Source organism: Anabrus simplex, chromosome 11 (genome assembly GCF_040414725.1).
Source record: "Anabrus simplex isolate iqAnaSimp1 chromosome 11, ASM4041472v1, whole genome shotgun sequence".
NCBI lineage: Eukaryota > Metazoa > Arthropoda > Insecta > Orthoptera > Tettigoniidae > Anabrus > Anabrus simplex.
Window position 1 is genome coordinate 95,118,055 of NC_090275.1, and position 14,319 is coordinate 95,132,373.

The window sequence follows — 14,319 nt, forward strand, 5'->3', positions numbered from 1 at the left end:
AAAGAGCTACACAATATCTGGTTCAATCCGCCAGAAATTACGAAAAGATCACGTACATATTTTGCAAACGGTGGTAATTTAACATGATAAATGTAACATCATAGGGAAAATCACTGCTACACCTATGAAAACGCTTCGCGAACAACTACTCATCACATGTAATCAACTAGAATCACACATATTCTGCAAGACTAGATGGACAGCCCCACAGCAAAAGAGAACAACAAGCTGATTATTTCCAAATTTTACTTAGTCAAATAACGTTTTCTCTTAAGTTACACTTTGCTGGATAGATGGAAATATATTATAAAACTTTAAAAATGATATTTATAACATAATTTTGAATGTTTAAAAATAATTTAAGGTGCGAAATTCCTCAATTTATTCACTCTCATAAGAACTACATGAAACATAACGTGTTGCCTTAGTTTCGAAGTGGTGGACAATTTCTAATGTTCAGCACTCGATGGAAATGAAGTACACCCGCAATTATTATGCCAGCCCAATGAACAGACCCGGTGATGTTTAGCCTTCCTTACTGGAAACTCTTAAATCATCCGTCTTACTAATAAAAAGTCCTTATACAGTTGTTTAACTCTTGTTTAGTTAAACAGTGAATAAACCCTGTATAAGCGTTTTACAATTTTCTTACTAATAAACGAGGTATACGCATTGTATTACTATACAGCACGTATAAACTCGTTCCAAGGCGTAGGAACCTCTTCCTGCAGTTCACTGACGTATTTCGCACGTACGCCGCCTTTACGGTCGCTTCTGGTGGTTATCTACGAGCAAAACTTTCCGGAAAGTCGCACAGTAGCACGGCATATCGAAAAGGCAGTTGTAATACTAAGTGAGACAGCTGGAAATTGGCTTATACCAATATCAACATTTCTTCAGCTTGCTTGTGTAATGAAAGCCAGAAAAAGAAATGGGGAGGCTTAAGAAAAGAGCAATAGCTCCTAACTGGGATAGTACGGAAAACGCAAGCAAATGTAATTGAATCGGCGAGTTGAAAAGGGTACACATTCCAAAATCCTTACTTTTCAGGAGAAAGGAAAACCTGTTTTGTAGCTAAACGAAAGGTATGATCAAAAAAGTTTCTATTAGGCGTTTGTACATCATATTTCTGCGAATTCAACTACAAAGTATGGAAATCATGTTACGTATGGCTTTCAAGTTATGCCATTTTTTATCTCGAGGTATATGTCCCATTTTATAGGTACTCAATTTTGAGAAAGATCTTTGTAGGGTCAGATAATGTATAATAAACTCGCAATATCAAAAGTCTATTAATCAGTAACACATTATTACACAAAAATACGCCCAACCATATTTTATTTTATAGTTATTCATTGCCATTCCGTCTCTTTAAAATGTTTTACTTTACGAAGATGTCTAGCGTCCATAACCTCTGAACGGTGTATGTCTTCTATGTTTAAAATATCGTGAAGATCATCAACGTTATCGTCCATTCTTTCAATGTTAAATGGAAAAGGCGAATATTTCACCTCGATTATATTAATGTAGACAATAAATACCACGAAAATAAACTGCTCACTCGTTTCTTTTTCCAGTACTCGCTGCTATACAACGCTTATACAAGGGTCCTGGTCTGTATAAGCAATCCAATGAATAACTATAACAGATGTATACACAGGAGGCTTATACACGGTTTATTAGTAACGAATTTCACATAAACGGTGTATAAACCTTGTATAAAAGTTATACACCGTTTATTAGTAAGACGGTATATGTTTACATATGATATACCGTAGTAGCACTTCCAACCATGATGGAAAACTTTGCAATGAAGTGTTCAGACACTAAAGATATAATAGGATTTTCCCCATTTAAGAACATGAGTAAAACAACTCTATTGACTCTAAACAATGATGTCTTTAACATACATGGACGAGCTTCAATTTGGTGTAGATTGCTTGATAACAGATATCCATAGCATGAATCGGAAGGTATTGGTACAATAAAACCCCTGAGTTACAAACGAAGCTAATCCCTGCAAGTCCCCCCTGTGGGTGGGGGTTGTAAGAGGCGACTAAAAGGGGTCCCAGGGGCTCTGAACTTTGGAGCGTGGGTTAGCGACCACGGGGCCCTCAGCTGAGTCCTGGCATTGCTTCCACTTACTTGTGCCAGGCTCCTCACTTTCATCTATCCTATCCGACCTCCCTTGGTCAACACTTGTTCTTTTCAGACCCCGACGATATTACGTATGGAGGCCTAGGGAGTCTTTCATTTTCATGCCCTTCGTGGCCCTTGTCTTCCTTCAGCCGATACCTTCATTTTTCGAAGTGTCGGACGCCTTCCATTCTTTCTCTCTGATTAATGTTGTATAGAGGATGGTTGCCTAGTTGTACTTCCTCTTAAAACAATAATCACCACCACAATCATCCCTGCAAGTCACTATTTCTTCTGTGTAACAATGTACAGATTGCTCCATCTGTCACACTATAAGTTTTGTTATTCACCAAGATCTAGCCAAATGTTCCCGCAGGAAAGCACAGATTCTTTCAAAATACAATTCCATCAAAATCACACGACACTTTGAAGCGCATAGATACTGAAGGAACATCACCATATCAATTATCATCTATCGAAATTAATTTTTTCGAGGAATACGAATAGGTCCACCATTTAGAATTAGAAAAAAAGTAGTATTCCCTAATCTCAGACTTACTCTCAGATAATAATAATAATTTCGTGTGGCTATTTCTAGCCGAGTGCAGCCCTTGTAAGGCAGACCCTCCGATGAGGGTGGGCGGCATCTGCCGTGTGTAGGTAACTGCGTGTTATTGTGGTGGAGGATAGTGTTATGTGTGGTGTGTGAGTTGCAGGGATGTTGGGGACAGCACAAACACCCAGTCCCCGGGCCATTGGAATTAACCAATGTAGGTTAAAATCCCCGACCCGGCCGGGAATCGAACCCGGGACCCTCTGAACCGAAGGCCAGTACGCTGACTATTCAGCCAACGAGTCGGACTACTCTCAGATGACATATGCACACTACTGTTTTGTAGAAATATTCACGATGTATGTTCCAAATTCACTTCTCTCTTAATTTAAATCCGGTTCTCAACACGATCAAAACAAACATATTCTCACATGACTGCGTATAATTACAGATCCTAGTGACCACTGACCCATATAAATACACTCACACACGTATATTCTACATAGAAACTAATACTTATCGTCAACTTACATGAAATTACTCCGACTGAATGAGAAAACAAAAACGAATAGGCTCACCATTATCGGTTGAAAAGAGATCTTCCCTAACCAAAAATTTTGGTTACACACATAGCCTACGATAGTTTGGTATCTGATTTCCAAATTTTCCCGGTGAATATTCCTTATCCATTTCTCCTGTAGAGATTTATCTTCAGGGAATTTAAAAGCTTCAGCAACGGTATAAGTAGATCTACAACCACGAACGCAGCAGGAACGACCCATTTTTGTTATGTTACAGCACGGCAATCATAAACATTATTATACATTTAAAATACCATCATATAAACTAACAAAACACCAAACTAATAAACCGTTATAGATTACTATTTTACCAAACATATACTTTATACTTCAATAACTCGATCAATATAGCACTCTATAGCAGAATGTAAACACAGATATGAACCAACCACATGTCTCAAACGCTCGCCCACGAAGTCGCCATTTTCCTCCCAATCGATAGTAACATTAAGGTCTGATATATTGTAGTCGGTCTTGCTCCATTCATTATGAATATCTTGATCGATCATTTATTTGGGTAAGGGAACCTCCATTATCGATACTTACATTGAGGTTAGTTTCTTGATGGTTATGTTTCGTGATTTCAGTAGTTGGCAGCAATGATGAGGCATTATAAAAAAAAAAGGAGAATAGGGCGGCGATATTTGCTTTTCAGTGTACTGTATAGTCTTACGTGACTAGTAGTACCAAGGTTAATACAGAACAACTAGTACTATAGCTATGTCCTCAATTGTCTCTAAGCTGTTTGGTTCCAGTAGAGCTGAGTGATGATTTGTTTTATAGTTGAGTACTGTTATCATTATTTATTTATTTATTTATTTATTTATTTATTTATTTATTTATTTATTTATTTATTTATTTGTGTAGTTAATTGCCAAATACGTAGTCAAAAAGATAGCATATCATTCAAACTCCACATTGTAATACAAGAAGTGCTCAAAATGCCCACCATGCGCCTAAATTCATGCCGCCTCATTGAGTGCCAGACACACTCGAAGACTCCAAGCTCCAGGCATCGATAGTAATCTTGTTCCACACGCTGGCGAACTCCAGCAATGTCCCAGTATCTCCTGACTCCAAAACTTCTTCTTAAATACACGAACACCCCAGCTTTATTTTAGCTAATGACTAAAACAGGCTTAGTTCGCTTCGGATAAACGGTATTTCGGTTAAAAGGACACTCTCCGGCAAAAACGAGAAGCGAAACACTACGTATTCCAGACAAAATTTAATGTTAGTCCATTTGAAACCTTGTATAAAAAAAATGTTATGATATTACAAAAATGTGGCAGATCATAAGTTAATTAGCCCATCTGACAAGTGTCAACGCAATAATTGATAAACATTACTGATCGTGACAATCACAACACCTATATTGCCGTTTCCCGCCTTTGGATAAGAATAACCACAAACAGCTGTCTTAAGGGTTATTGCTGTGAATTCTCGTGCCGCGTGCTTTGGTGGACATTACGGGTTTCTACAACTGTTAAGGGCCCCATACACGCGCAGACTTCTGGAATACTTACCTGCACAGACTTGCCTTCGGGAGGTAAGTCTGAAATATGCAGTTGCACACACACGCTCAGACTAAATGATTATTTACCGAGGAAGTTGAATACGACGCGCTCAGCTGTTTTCTGTTTAAGATTTCGCGCTTTGGATGGTTGAAATATATATATGCGGATTGAAATTAATTAGATAGTAGGTATAGAATATGAGTTGTTATTTGGACATAATGTAGCGCTCTGCACGAAAAATACGCGCAATAAATATTTCAGTTTTCATATTTGTAGGTTACCACGTTTACATTTATTGCCGCAACTCTGAGATAGCGCTTTCGTCGCAAAGTCTCCGGCTGAATTCAAGCAGCGCCAGAATGTCAGAGACTTGCCTGCAGACTTTTTGTCGGCAAACTTATCGGCCATACACACAGAGACATGTCTGAAGAGACTGGTTTGCGCAGACTTACCTCCGACTAAGTCTGCGCGTGTATGGGGCCCTTTAGTCTCGCTTCTAAGTCAGGTCATAATGGCTCTTTCACCTGGAAACGCAGCAAGGGTCGTGGCATTAGTGGAGGATGGGCTTAATACAGTATACGTTATGTAGCAGACGTTTTAGGCACGTCTTGTTCTAACGCGTAAAGAACTGTTAACAGGTACAGAGAGGACAATACCTACACCAGGAGGCCCTTTTCTGGTCGTAGGCGAAACACTATTGAGTGCTATGATCGCTTTCTCGTAATGAAAAACTTTTGTGATCGACACACAGCAACTGTGGAGGCTAGAAATCGTTTGCAGCAAGTACGGGGCACGAACATTAGCGAACGAACGGACAGTAAGAAGGAGGTTGTATGAAGTGGATTTAAAGTCCAAGAGGTTTACTACAGGAGCACGTGAGCACTGCGCCTCTCGGATGTAATTCGCCAAGGCCCATCGAAACTGGATTGTGGAACAGTGGAGCTCAATGCTGTTCACGGATGAATCCAGAATCTGTTTGAGGGCACCGGATGGAAGGGAAAGAGTATGGTAAAGGCCCGGGGAACGTTATTCACCCTGTACTTTCTCTGTAAGGATCTGTGATAGTCTGAGCTGGGATTACCAGTGATGCGCGTACGGAGCTTGTGTTCGTTGAGATGGAAGTCTGACAGCCCACCGATTCATCGAGGAGATTTCAGCGGACCACATGGTACCTTTTACGCCTGTCATCGGCATGACAATCCTCGCCCACACGTTACCGTTTGTGTACGTGAGTACCTGGATGATGTCGGAATTGAGCGCATGATGTGGCCTGCTCGTAGTCCAGACCTAAACCCGATAAAGAATATCTGGGATATGCTTGGGAGACGTGCTAGGAGTCGTTCCCCTGACACACTGGCTCAACTTCGGGCTGCGCCCCAGGCAAAATAGCATTTCATACTACAAGAGAACTCCAGGCTGCATCCTGAGCATGCCTGATCAAATCGCAGCTGTAATTGCGGCTAGAGGGAGGAATACTCGTTACTGATGCAATGGAAACGTGTTGAAAACATGTGGACAAATGGACTGTATACGAAACTCTCAGAGCTCCAGGTTTCGACATTTCCAAATCCGTGTTGGTGGACTGTTGTGATTGTCACGATCAATATGTTTCTCAGTTATTGAGCTGGAACTTTTCAACTGGGCTATTTAATTTAAAATACAATGTCATATTGTTATAAAGTATTTGATTTTTACTAGGTCTCAAATGGACTAACATAAAATTTTGTCTGAAATACGTAGTGTTTCTTTTTTTTTTTTGGTGGTGACTGTATTTAAGGTAACAGAGGTTCTACTGTATTTTGTTCTCATGTGCAATGCTTGTTTATTGCAGGTGATTTTTCTTATTAAATTGTTATTTCTGTTTTCGCAGGAGACGATGAGATTCTTCCCGGTCGTGAGCTACATCGCCCCTGAAGTGAAAGAAGACCTCAAACTCAGCACTTGTACCTTACCAGCTGGTTGTCAGGCGGACATCCTCAACTACTTCACACATCGTGACCCCAGACACTGGCCGGACGCAGGACGCTTCGACCCAGACCGCTTCCTCCCCGAACGTTCTCAAGGACGCCACCCCTATTGCTACCTCCCGTACGGCGCAGGACCACAGATGAGCATAGGGAGCAAATACCCCGCCCTGCTTTTAAAAACAGTGCTGGCTACCCTCCTGAGGAACTACAAGATACTGGCCGCCGTCACGCAAGATGCGCTCAACGAGATGCGTATTGGACTGGTGCTGAAACCTGTCGGTGGATTTAAAATTAGAATGATACCGCGTTAGATCTACGTTAACATCGAACTCACCAGCGACTTCGGCAAAAGACTGAATCGACTGCGTTATGCAACTCCTTTCTTATTACGACTGATATTTTTAAACATGTAACTTACTATTCCTCCAATAGTAATCATGTTATGTTTTTGTATATTGTTTCGGAATTTGGCCATCTATGGATCGCATAAAAATGAAGGCTTCTTTTTTTTGCTATTTGCTTTACGTCGCACTGCCACAGATGGGTCTTATGGCAACGATGGGATAGGAAAGGCCTAGGAGTTGGAAGGAAGCGGCCGTGGCCTTAATTATGGTACAGCCCCGGCATTTGCCTGGTGTGAAAACGGAAACTACGGAAAACCATCTTCAAGGCTGCCGACAGTGGGATTCGAACCCACTATCTCCCGATTACTGGATACTGGCCGCACTTAAGCGACTGCAGCTATCGAGCTCGGTGAAGGCTTCTTAGCCTTTCTTCTCTCCCCAGAACCTCTTCATTCTTTCGCTTCTCGTCTCTCTCTCCTCTTTGGAAATGATCTGTTTGGGCCTCCTTCTTAGGCCCGTATGCACCAACGCGAGTGTCCGGCTCCATGGCTTAATGGTTAGCGTGCTGGCCTTTGGTCACAGGGGTCCTGGGTTCGATTCCCGGCAGGGAATTGGTTAATTCCGCTGACACTGGAGGTGGGTGTATGTGTCGTGTTCATTATCATTTCATCCTCATTACGACGTGCAGGTCGCCTACGGGAGTCAAATCAAAAGAGCTGCATCTGGCGAGCTGAACTTTTCCTCTGACACTCCCGGCACTAAAAGCCACACGCCATTTAATTTTTTACCAACGCGAGAAAAACCTTTTACGCTACGTAAACCGAGATAACAGTTAAGTTCGTATTCACCAACGACATTATCTCGGATAACGGGTATTATCTCGGTTTAAATTTTTACTGGAGATTGATTGGCCGGTGAAATGGGAAATCTAAGATAATAGCCTTCCAATATGGCTGCTCGTAGACAGCTGGAATATTTAATTGCTACAGAAAATCACAACGACGAGTAATATGATCAAGATTATGCAATTAATAAACGTCCTGGCTGGATAAAAGTACGTGCGACATATTTCGAGGACTACGACGACACTGATTTTCAGGCACGTTTTAGGTTATCTAAAGCTTCGACGCTGTCATGTGTTATCCGTGATCGAACATAACCTGGAATTCCCTACACATAGGTAGGCCTAAGATGAATTCTCAATTAGCCTATAGCTTATATCTTGTACGGTACACGATTGGGTGACTTTTAAATGAAGAATGAAGAAATAGTGCCTTATGTTTCGAGTGAAATATACAATGTGTAGGCTATAATTTGTTTTCTTATTCTCTATGTTGTTAATGTTTTCTGCTACCAAATTCAATAACAATTCGCTCTCTTGGAAAGTCATATAAGGCTTCTTTCTTCGTTTCTGCTCAATAACTGACATAATTTACGCAAATTATTTGCAAACCCCGAATGGAATCAAAAACTTGTTTACATTTCCATAGTGGTGGCAGTACGCAGTCATTTGTTTTCCGTGCGTCAGTATGAAAAATTTGCGGGTCAAACTCAGTTTTTTTCTATTTGCTTTACGTCGCACCGACACAGATAGGTCTTATGGCGACGATGGGACAGGAAAGGCCTAGGAATGGGAAGGAAGCGGCCGTGGCCTTAATTAAGATACAGCCCCAGCATTTGCCTGGTGTGAAAATGGGAAACCACGGAAAACCATCTTCAGGGCAGCCGACAGTGGGGTTCGAACCCACTATCTCCCGGATGCAAGCTCACAGCTGCGCGGCCCTAACCGCACAGCCAACTCGCCCGGTCAAATTCAGATTGAAACGAAAACTTAGTTTTGGTAAATTGAGATAATAAATTCAGTGGTGAATACAGAAGTGAGCGTTATCCGAGTTTTCAAAATCTAAGATAACTGAAAAAGTAGCTGCCGTTGGTGAATACGGCCTTACTGGTTTCGCTTCAAATGATTTTCGACTGTCGACTCTTCTTTTCAACTCTCTTCTATTGTGGATCATCTGTAGTGTAATTCCAACTTCTTCCGCATCCCTCTTAACATCTTCTACCCACTTAGAAGAAGCCTTTAACCCCATGATGCATCTGAAGATCGTTTTGGTCAGTCGTTTGTCATCCATTCTTAGTAGGTGTTCGTAGAATTTAAACGTTCGTTTCCGCATTGTATCCGTGTACTTGTAGAGCTCCTCATTTCTTAAAATAATGTTATTGGCATTACGTCCCACTAACTACATTTTTACGGTTTTCAGAGACGCCGAGGTGCCGAAATTTAGTCACGCAGGAGTTCTTTTACGTGCCAGTAAATCTACCGACACGAGGCTGACGTATTTGAGCACCTTCAAATACCACCGGACTGAGCCAGGATCGAACTTGTGAAGTTGGCCAGCGCCTCGACTGTCTAAGCCACCCAGCCCGGCCCTCATTTCTCTTTTCCTTGCAAGTCTCATCAGTAATATTCTGCGGTCCAAGAATTTTCCTCAGAATCTTTCCTTCTTTCTTCTCGAGTTCTTGCAGCTCCCCTTTATTTTTAATTTAAAATACTACACGCCGCCTCTGTGGTGTAGTGGTTAGCGTGATTTGCTGCCACCCCCGGAGGTCCGGGTTCGATTCCCGGCTCTGCCGCGAAATTTGAAAAGTGGTACGAGGGCTGGAACGGGGTCCACTCAGCCTCGGGAGGTCAACTGAGTAGAGATGGGTTCGATTCTCACCTCAGCCATCCTGGAAGTGGTTTTCCGTGGTTTCCCACTTCTCCTCCAGGCAAATGCCGGGATGGTACCTAACTTAAGGCCACGGCCGCTTCCTTCCCTCTTCCTTGCCTGTCCCATCCAATCGCCCCATCCCTCCACAAGGCCCCTGTTCAGCATAGCAGGTGAGGCCGCCTGGGCGAGGTACTGGTCATTCTCCCCAGTTGTATCCCCCGACCCAAAGTCTGAAACTCCAGGACACTGCCCTTGAGGCGGTAGAGGTGGGATCCCTCGCTTAGTCTGAGGGAAAAACCGACCCTGGAGGATAAATAGATTAAGAAGAAGAAGAAGAAATACTACACTCTGAAGCCTACAATCCTTCCGGTTTTATTACTGACTTATGTCTGATTTTGGCCTTGTAGGATATTGCAATAATAATAATAATAATAATAATAATAATAATAATAATAATAATAATATAATAATAATTTTCTACGAGAAAAAGAATTATTGGAAAGAAAGATTTTTAGGAAGAAAGTCTTACAAATGGAAGGATTCCAAGGGAGGAAGGAAAAGAAAACAGGCACAAAGTGGACTGAAGACAGGAAAAAGAAACACAGTGAAACAATGAAAGAATACTGGAAGAAAAGGAAAGAACAACTAAGGAGGAACAATTGAAATTGTAACGTGGTCCTTAGAAGGCCGGAACGCAAGAAGAAGGAGAAGAAGAAGAAGAAGAATTTTCTTTCTCTGCTACTTTTCCACTCCCTAGTGGAATGCGATCTCTGTCCCATGTGTGGGCTAGGCAGAGTTTTACGGCCGGATGATCTTCCTGACGCTAACCCTGTGTGGAGGAGTATATTCAACTGTTATGTGTTTCTGTGGTGATCAGTAGTGTGATGTGTTATCTGTATATGGGACGTGTGTGCTGACAAGCGGAGAGTTAAGTGTGGCTTTGGCGAGGTTAATCTATCTACAACGTGCAAAGTAGAGTCTCAGTTATCCGAACTATTGTGGATCAAGACTGCCTCGGATAAGCAAAAAACTCGGATAAAACGGATGGTTACTGAAGAACTCTGTTTTGACAAGAAATTAGACCTATTATCTACGCATTGCGCTAAGTACTGGCAAATAAAGCCGCGAATGAACAATTAATTGGTTAGCAGTTAGTGACAACTGACTCTAGTCGCGAAACGATGGAATCGTTGCGTTTTTCGTTCATAGTGATACTGCTCAGAAGAGAGCGCTTGTACGAGTATATTGGTGTTCTGTGGCTTGCACTCAAGGACTCGAGTAAGTTCCATTGTTTCGCTAGTGGAACACTGGAACTGTTTTGCACTGATAGAAAAGCGATCGGTATTTAACTTTGTTTCATCAGGCTCGGATAGCACGGAACCTCGATTAATCGAGACTCGGATAATCGAGGCTATTGTACCTGTTTGGAAATTCCCTCGAATGCGCTTTGATTTTCGAGATGTTAGTGTTTCAGTGTTTTAGTGCGACATCATTTTCTTCGAGTTTTTTCTATAGGTGTAGCCGGTACTTTTCATTAGGGTGTGGTCAAACTATTTCAATGTTACGTACTTTATCTGGTCGATGTATTTACAACGGGAGGCATCGCCCAAAATCAACCATGCTCCTGAATTCATCGATCACATAGTTTAAATTAACTGAATTTGTAATGTCTCTCTCTATATATTATATACAATCAATAAAATGAACGTCTCCAATCCCTCTCGTGTTTGCGTAGCCCGCAGCTTAAAAAAAAAATGATATTTGTTCGTGGCGTCGACTCCTAAAGATCTTTTCCCACTACTTGCACCATATGTTATGAACCTGCGTGTAATTGTAATTGAGGAAGTGTAAAGTGTTGAATGTGAGGAAAGAAACGTTAAGGACGACACAAACACCCAGTTCCCAAGCCAGGGATATTAATCATTTACAATTAAAAACCCCTGACCCGGCCGGGAATCGAATCGAACCCGGGGCATCCGGGTGGACGCGTTTTCCCTTACACCACAGGGCCGGACAGCCCACAGCTTACTCCTGACAATACTCAGTTTTGAGAACACACTTTCGCTGGGATTGAAGAAAATTTTACTATAAAACAGACAAGTCATCACTTGTACGGTCCGGCTCCATGGCTAAACGGTAAAATGGTTAGCGTGCTGGGTTCGATTCCCGGCCGGGTCGGAGCTTTAACCTTCATTGGTTAATTCCGACAGCTCGGGGGCTAGGTGTGTGTGTGTGTGCCCTTTCCAGAATTCATCGTAGGTAGGTCCCCATCCTCACAGACGCGTAAGTCGCTTATATGACGTCATCTCTAAATACCCGCACCAGGCCTCTTCGGAGGCCACACACAATAATAATAATAATAATAATAATAATAATAATAATAATAATAATAATAATAATAATAATAATAATAATAATTATAATTATAATTATTATTATTATTATTATTATTATTATTATTATATTTTATTATATATAATTTACAATTTTATAATTGGGTTTATGACCTTCTTCGGTATAATGTACATGGAAGAAGTACTATTTAGTACATACGCACATATGCTTCATACATATCGGTATATACTTACATTGTTGACAAATACATTTGACAGATATTTATGAGATATTTACTATACATAAATGGTCAAAATTATTAGTGGACGATTTTCATTAGTCCTCTGTGTATGGTGGATGGTTCATGCTAATAAACTTCCTCACTATATGGCAAGTAGCCAGGATTGCTGCTTTTTGTAATTATCTGTAAGTGAGAGGGTGGAGATTAAGGGCTTCAATGCTCCTGTGTAGTGTCTTTGGTATAATACCATTACATCCGATCACTACTGGAATTATGATAAAATTGTTGAGTTTCCACATGTTTTTTTATCACTGTGGCCAGATCTGTATATTTGGAAATCTTCTCTGTATGTGTTGATTGGAGATTGTGCGTAATAATAATAATAATAATAATAATAATAATAATAATAATAATAATAATAATAATAATAATGTTATTTGCTTTACGTCCCACTAACTACTTTTACGGTCTTCGGAGACGCCGAGGTGCCGGAATTTAGTCCCGCAGGAGTTCTTTTACTTGCCAGTAAATCTACCGACACGAGGCTGTCGTATTTGAGCACCTTCAAATACCACCGGACGGAGCCAGGATCGAACCTGCCAAGTTGGGGTTAGAAGGCCAGCGCCTTAACCGTCTGAGCCACTCAGCCCGGCGAGATTGTGAGTATTAGGGCATGCTATGTCAATTATGAAGCAGATTTTCTTGTTTTTATCTACAAAAATTATATCTGGTCTATTGCAGGTAATAGTTTTATCAATAATGGTACTTCTATCCCAGTAAATTTTGTAATTTTCACTTTCCAAGACTGATTGGGGTTTGTACTTCCAATATGCTGTGGTACAATGGATTAGGTTATTTTGTCGGGCTAATTTCTGGTGAATGATTTTTGCAATTTGGTCATGTCTGTACTTGTAGTCTGTGTTTGCCATTAATTGACAACCTGAGGTTATGTGCTGGATGGTTTCTGGAGATGTATTACATCGTCGGCACAGATCTGAATAGACAGACGGATCATGCAGTATATGTTTTCTGTAGTTCCTTGTGGCAATGACTTGATCTTGTATGGCGAACATGAAGCCCTCTGTTTCTGGGTATATATCTGAGTGTGTCAGCCACTCATGCGACGCTTGTTTGTCGATATATGGCTGATTTAACTCATTTAGATACCGTCCATGAAGAGGTTTCTTTTTCCACAGAATGATCTTTTTCTCATTTGTGGAGAATGACATTGTAAGTGAAGCCGGGGTGTTCAGCTTGAGGGGGTGAAAAACCGTTATCTGCTACAACCATTGCACTATGTAGGGAAGAGGTTTCTGATTTATGTTTGAAGTAGCTCTTTAATGATGTAATTTGTTCATTGTGTAATTTCTCAAGGTCTATTAGTCCACGAGTGAGTGAGAGGCAGAGTGAGTCTTTCTGAGGCTGATTTTGGATGATGCATGTTGTGTTTTGTCAGTAACACACTCACTTTCGTTTGAAGATCCTTCAACTCAGTTGTAGTCCACTTTATGACTCCAAATGAGTATGTGAGAACAGGTATAGCAAACGTGTTGATGGCCTTAACGATGCTTTTTCCTGTGAGCTTAGAACGCATGATTCGTCTTACTCGTTTAATATATGTCAGTCTCAATCCCTGTTTTGTGTCCTTGTGTTGAATCCTTGCTGATTGGTTATATCCAAGATATCGATATGTTTCATTTGTTGTCAGTGGTGAGATATCTGTTGCTTCAGAGTGATGCCCTGTGCCGAGAAAGAGCCCCTCCTAATTGTCTGAGTAGCACATTTATCGAGTCCAAGTTTCATGCGATATCTGTGGAGAAATTGTGGGTAATTGAAACAAGGTGTTCAAGTTGTCTTTGTGATGTAGCATACAGTTTCAGATCATCCATATACAGTAGATGTGAAATTTTGTAGATTGTTCTTTGCTTATTCTTG

General features: G+C 41.1%; 1 protein-coding gene across 1 annotated transcript in view; it reads left to right on the forward strand.

Annotated features, from left to right (window-relative positions):
• The window catches only part of LOC136883159 (cytochrome P450 4V2), a 28,124-nt gene extending 20,866 nt beyond the window's left edge, over positions 1-7,258 (forward strand). Inside the window, exon 2 of the mRNA XM_067155339.2 lies at positions 6,658-7,258. Within this exon, the coding sequence (XP_067011440.2) occupies positions 6,658-7,065 (408 nt within the window). The 3' untranslated portion in view covers positions 7,066-7,258. The remainder of the gene's footprint in view (positions 1-6,657) is intronic.
• The last annotated feature ends 7,061 nt before the right edge of the window (positions 7,259-14,319 follow it).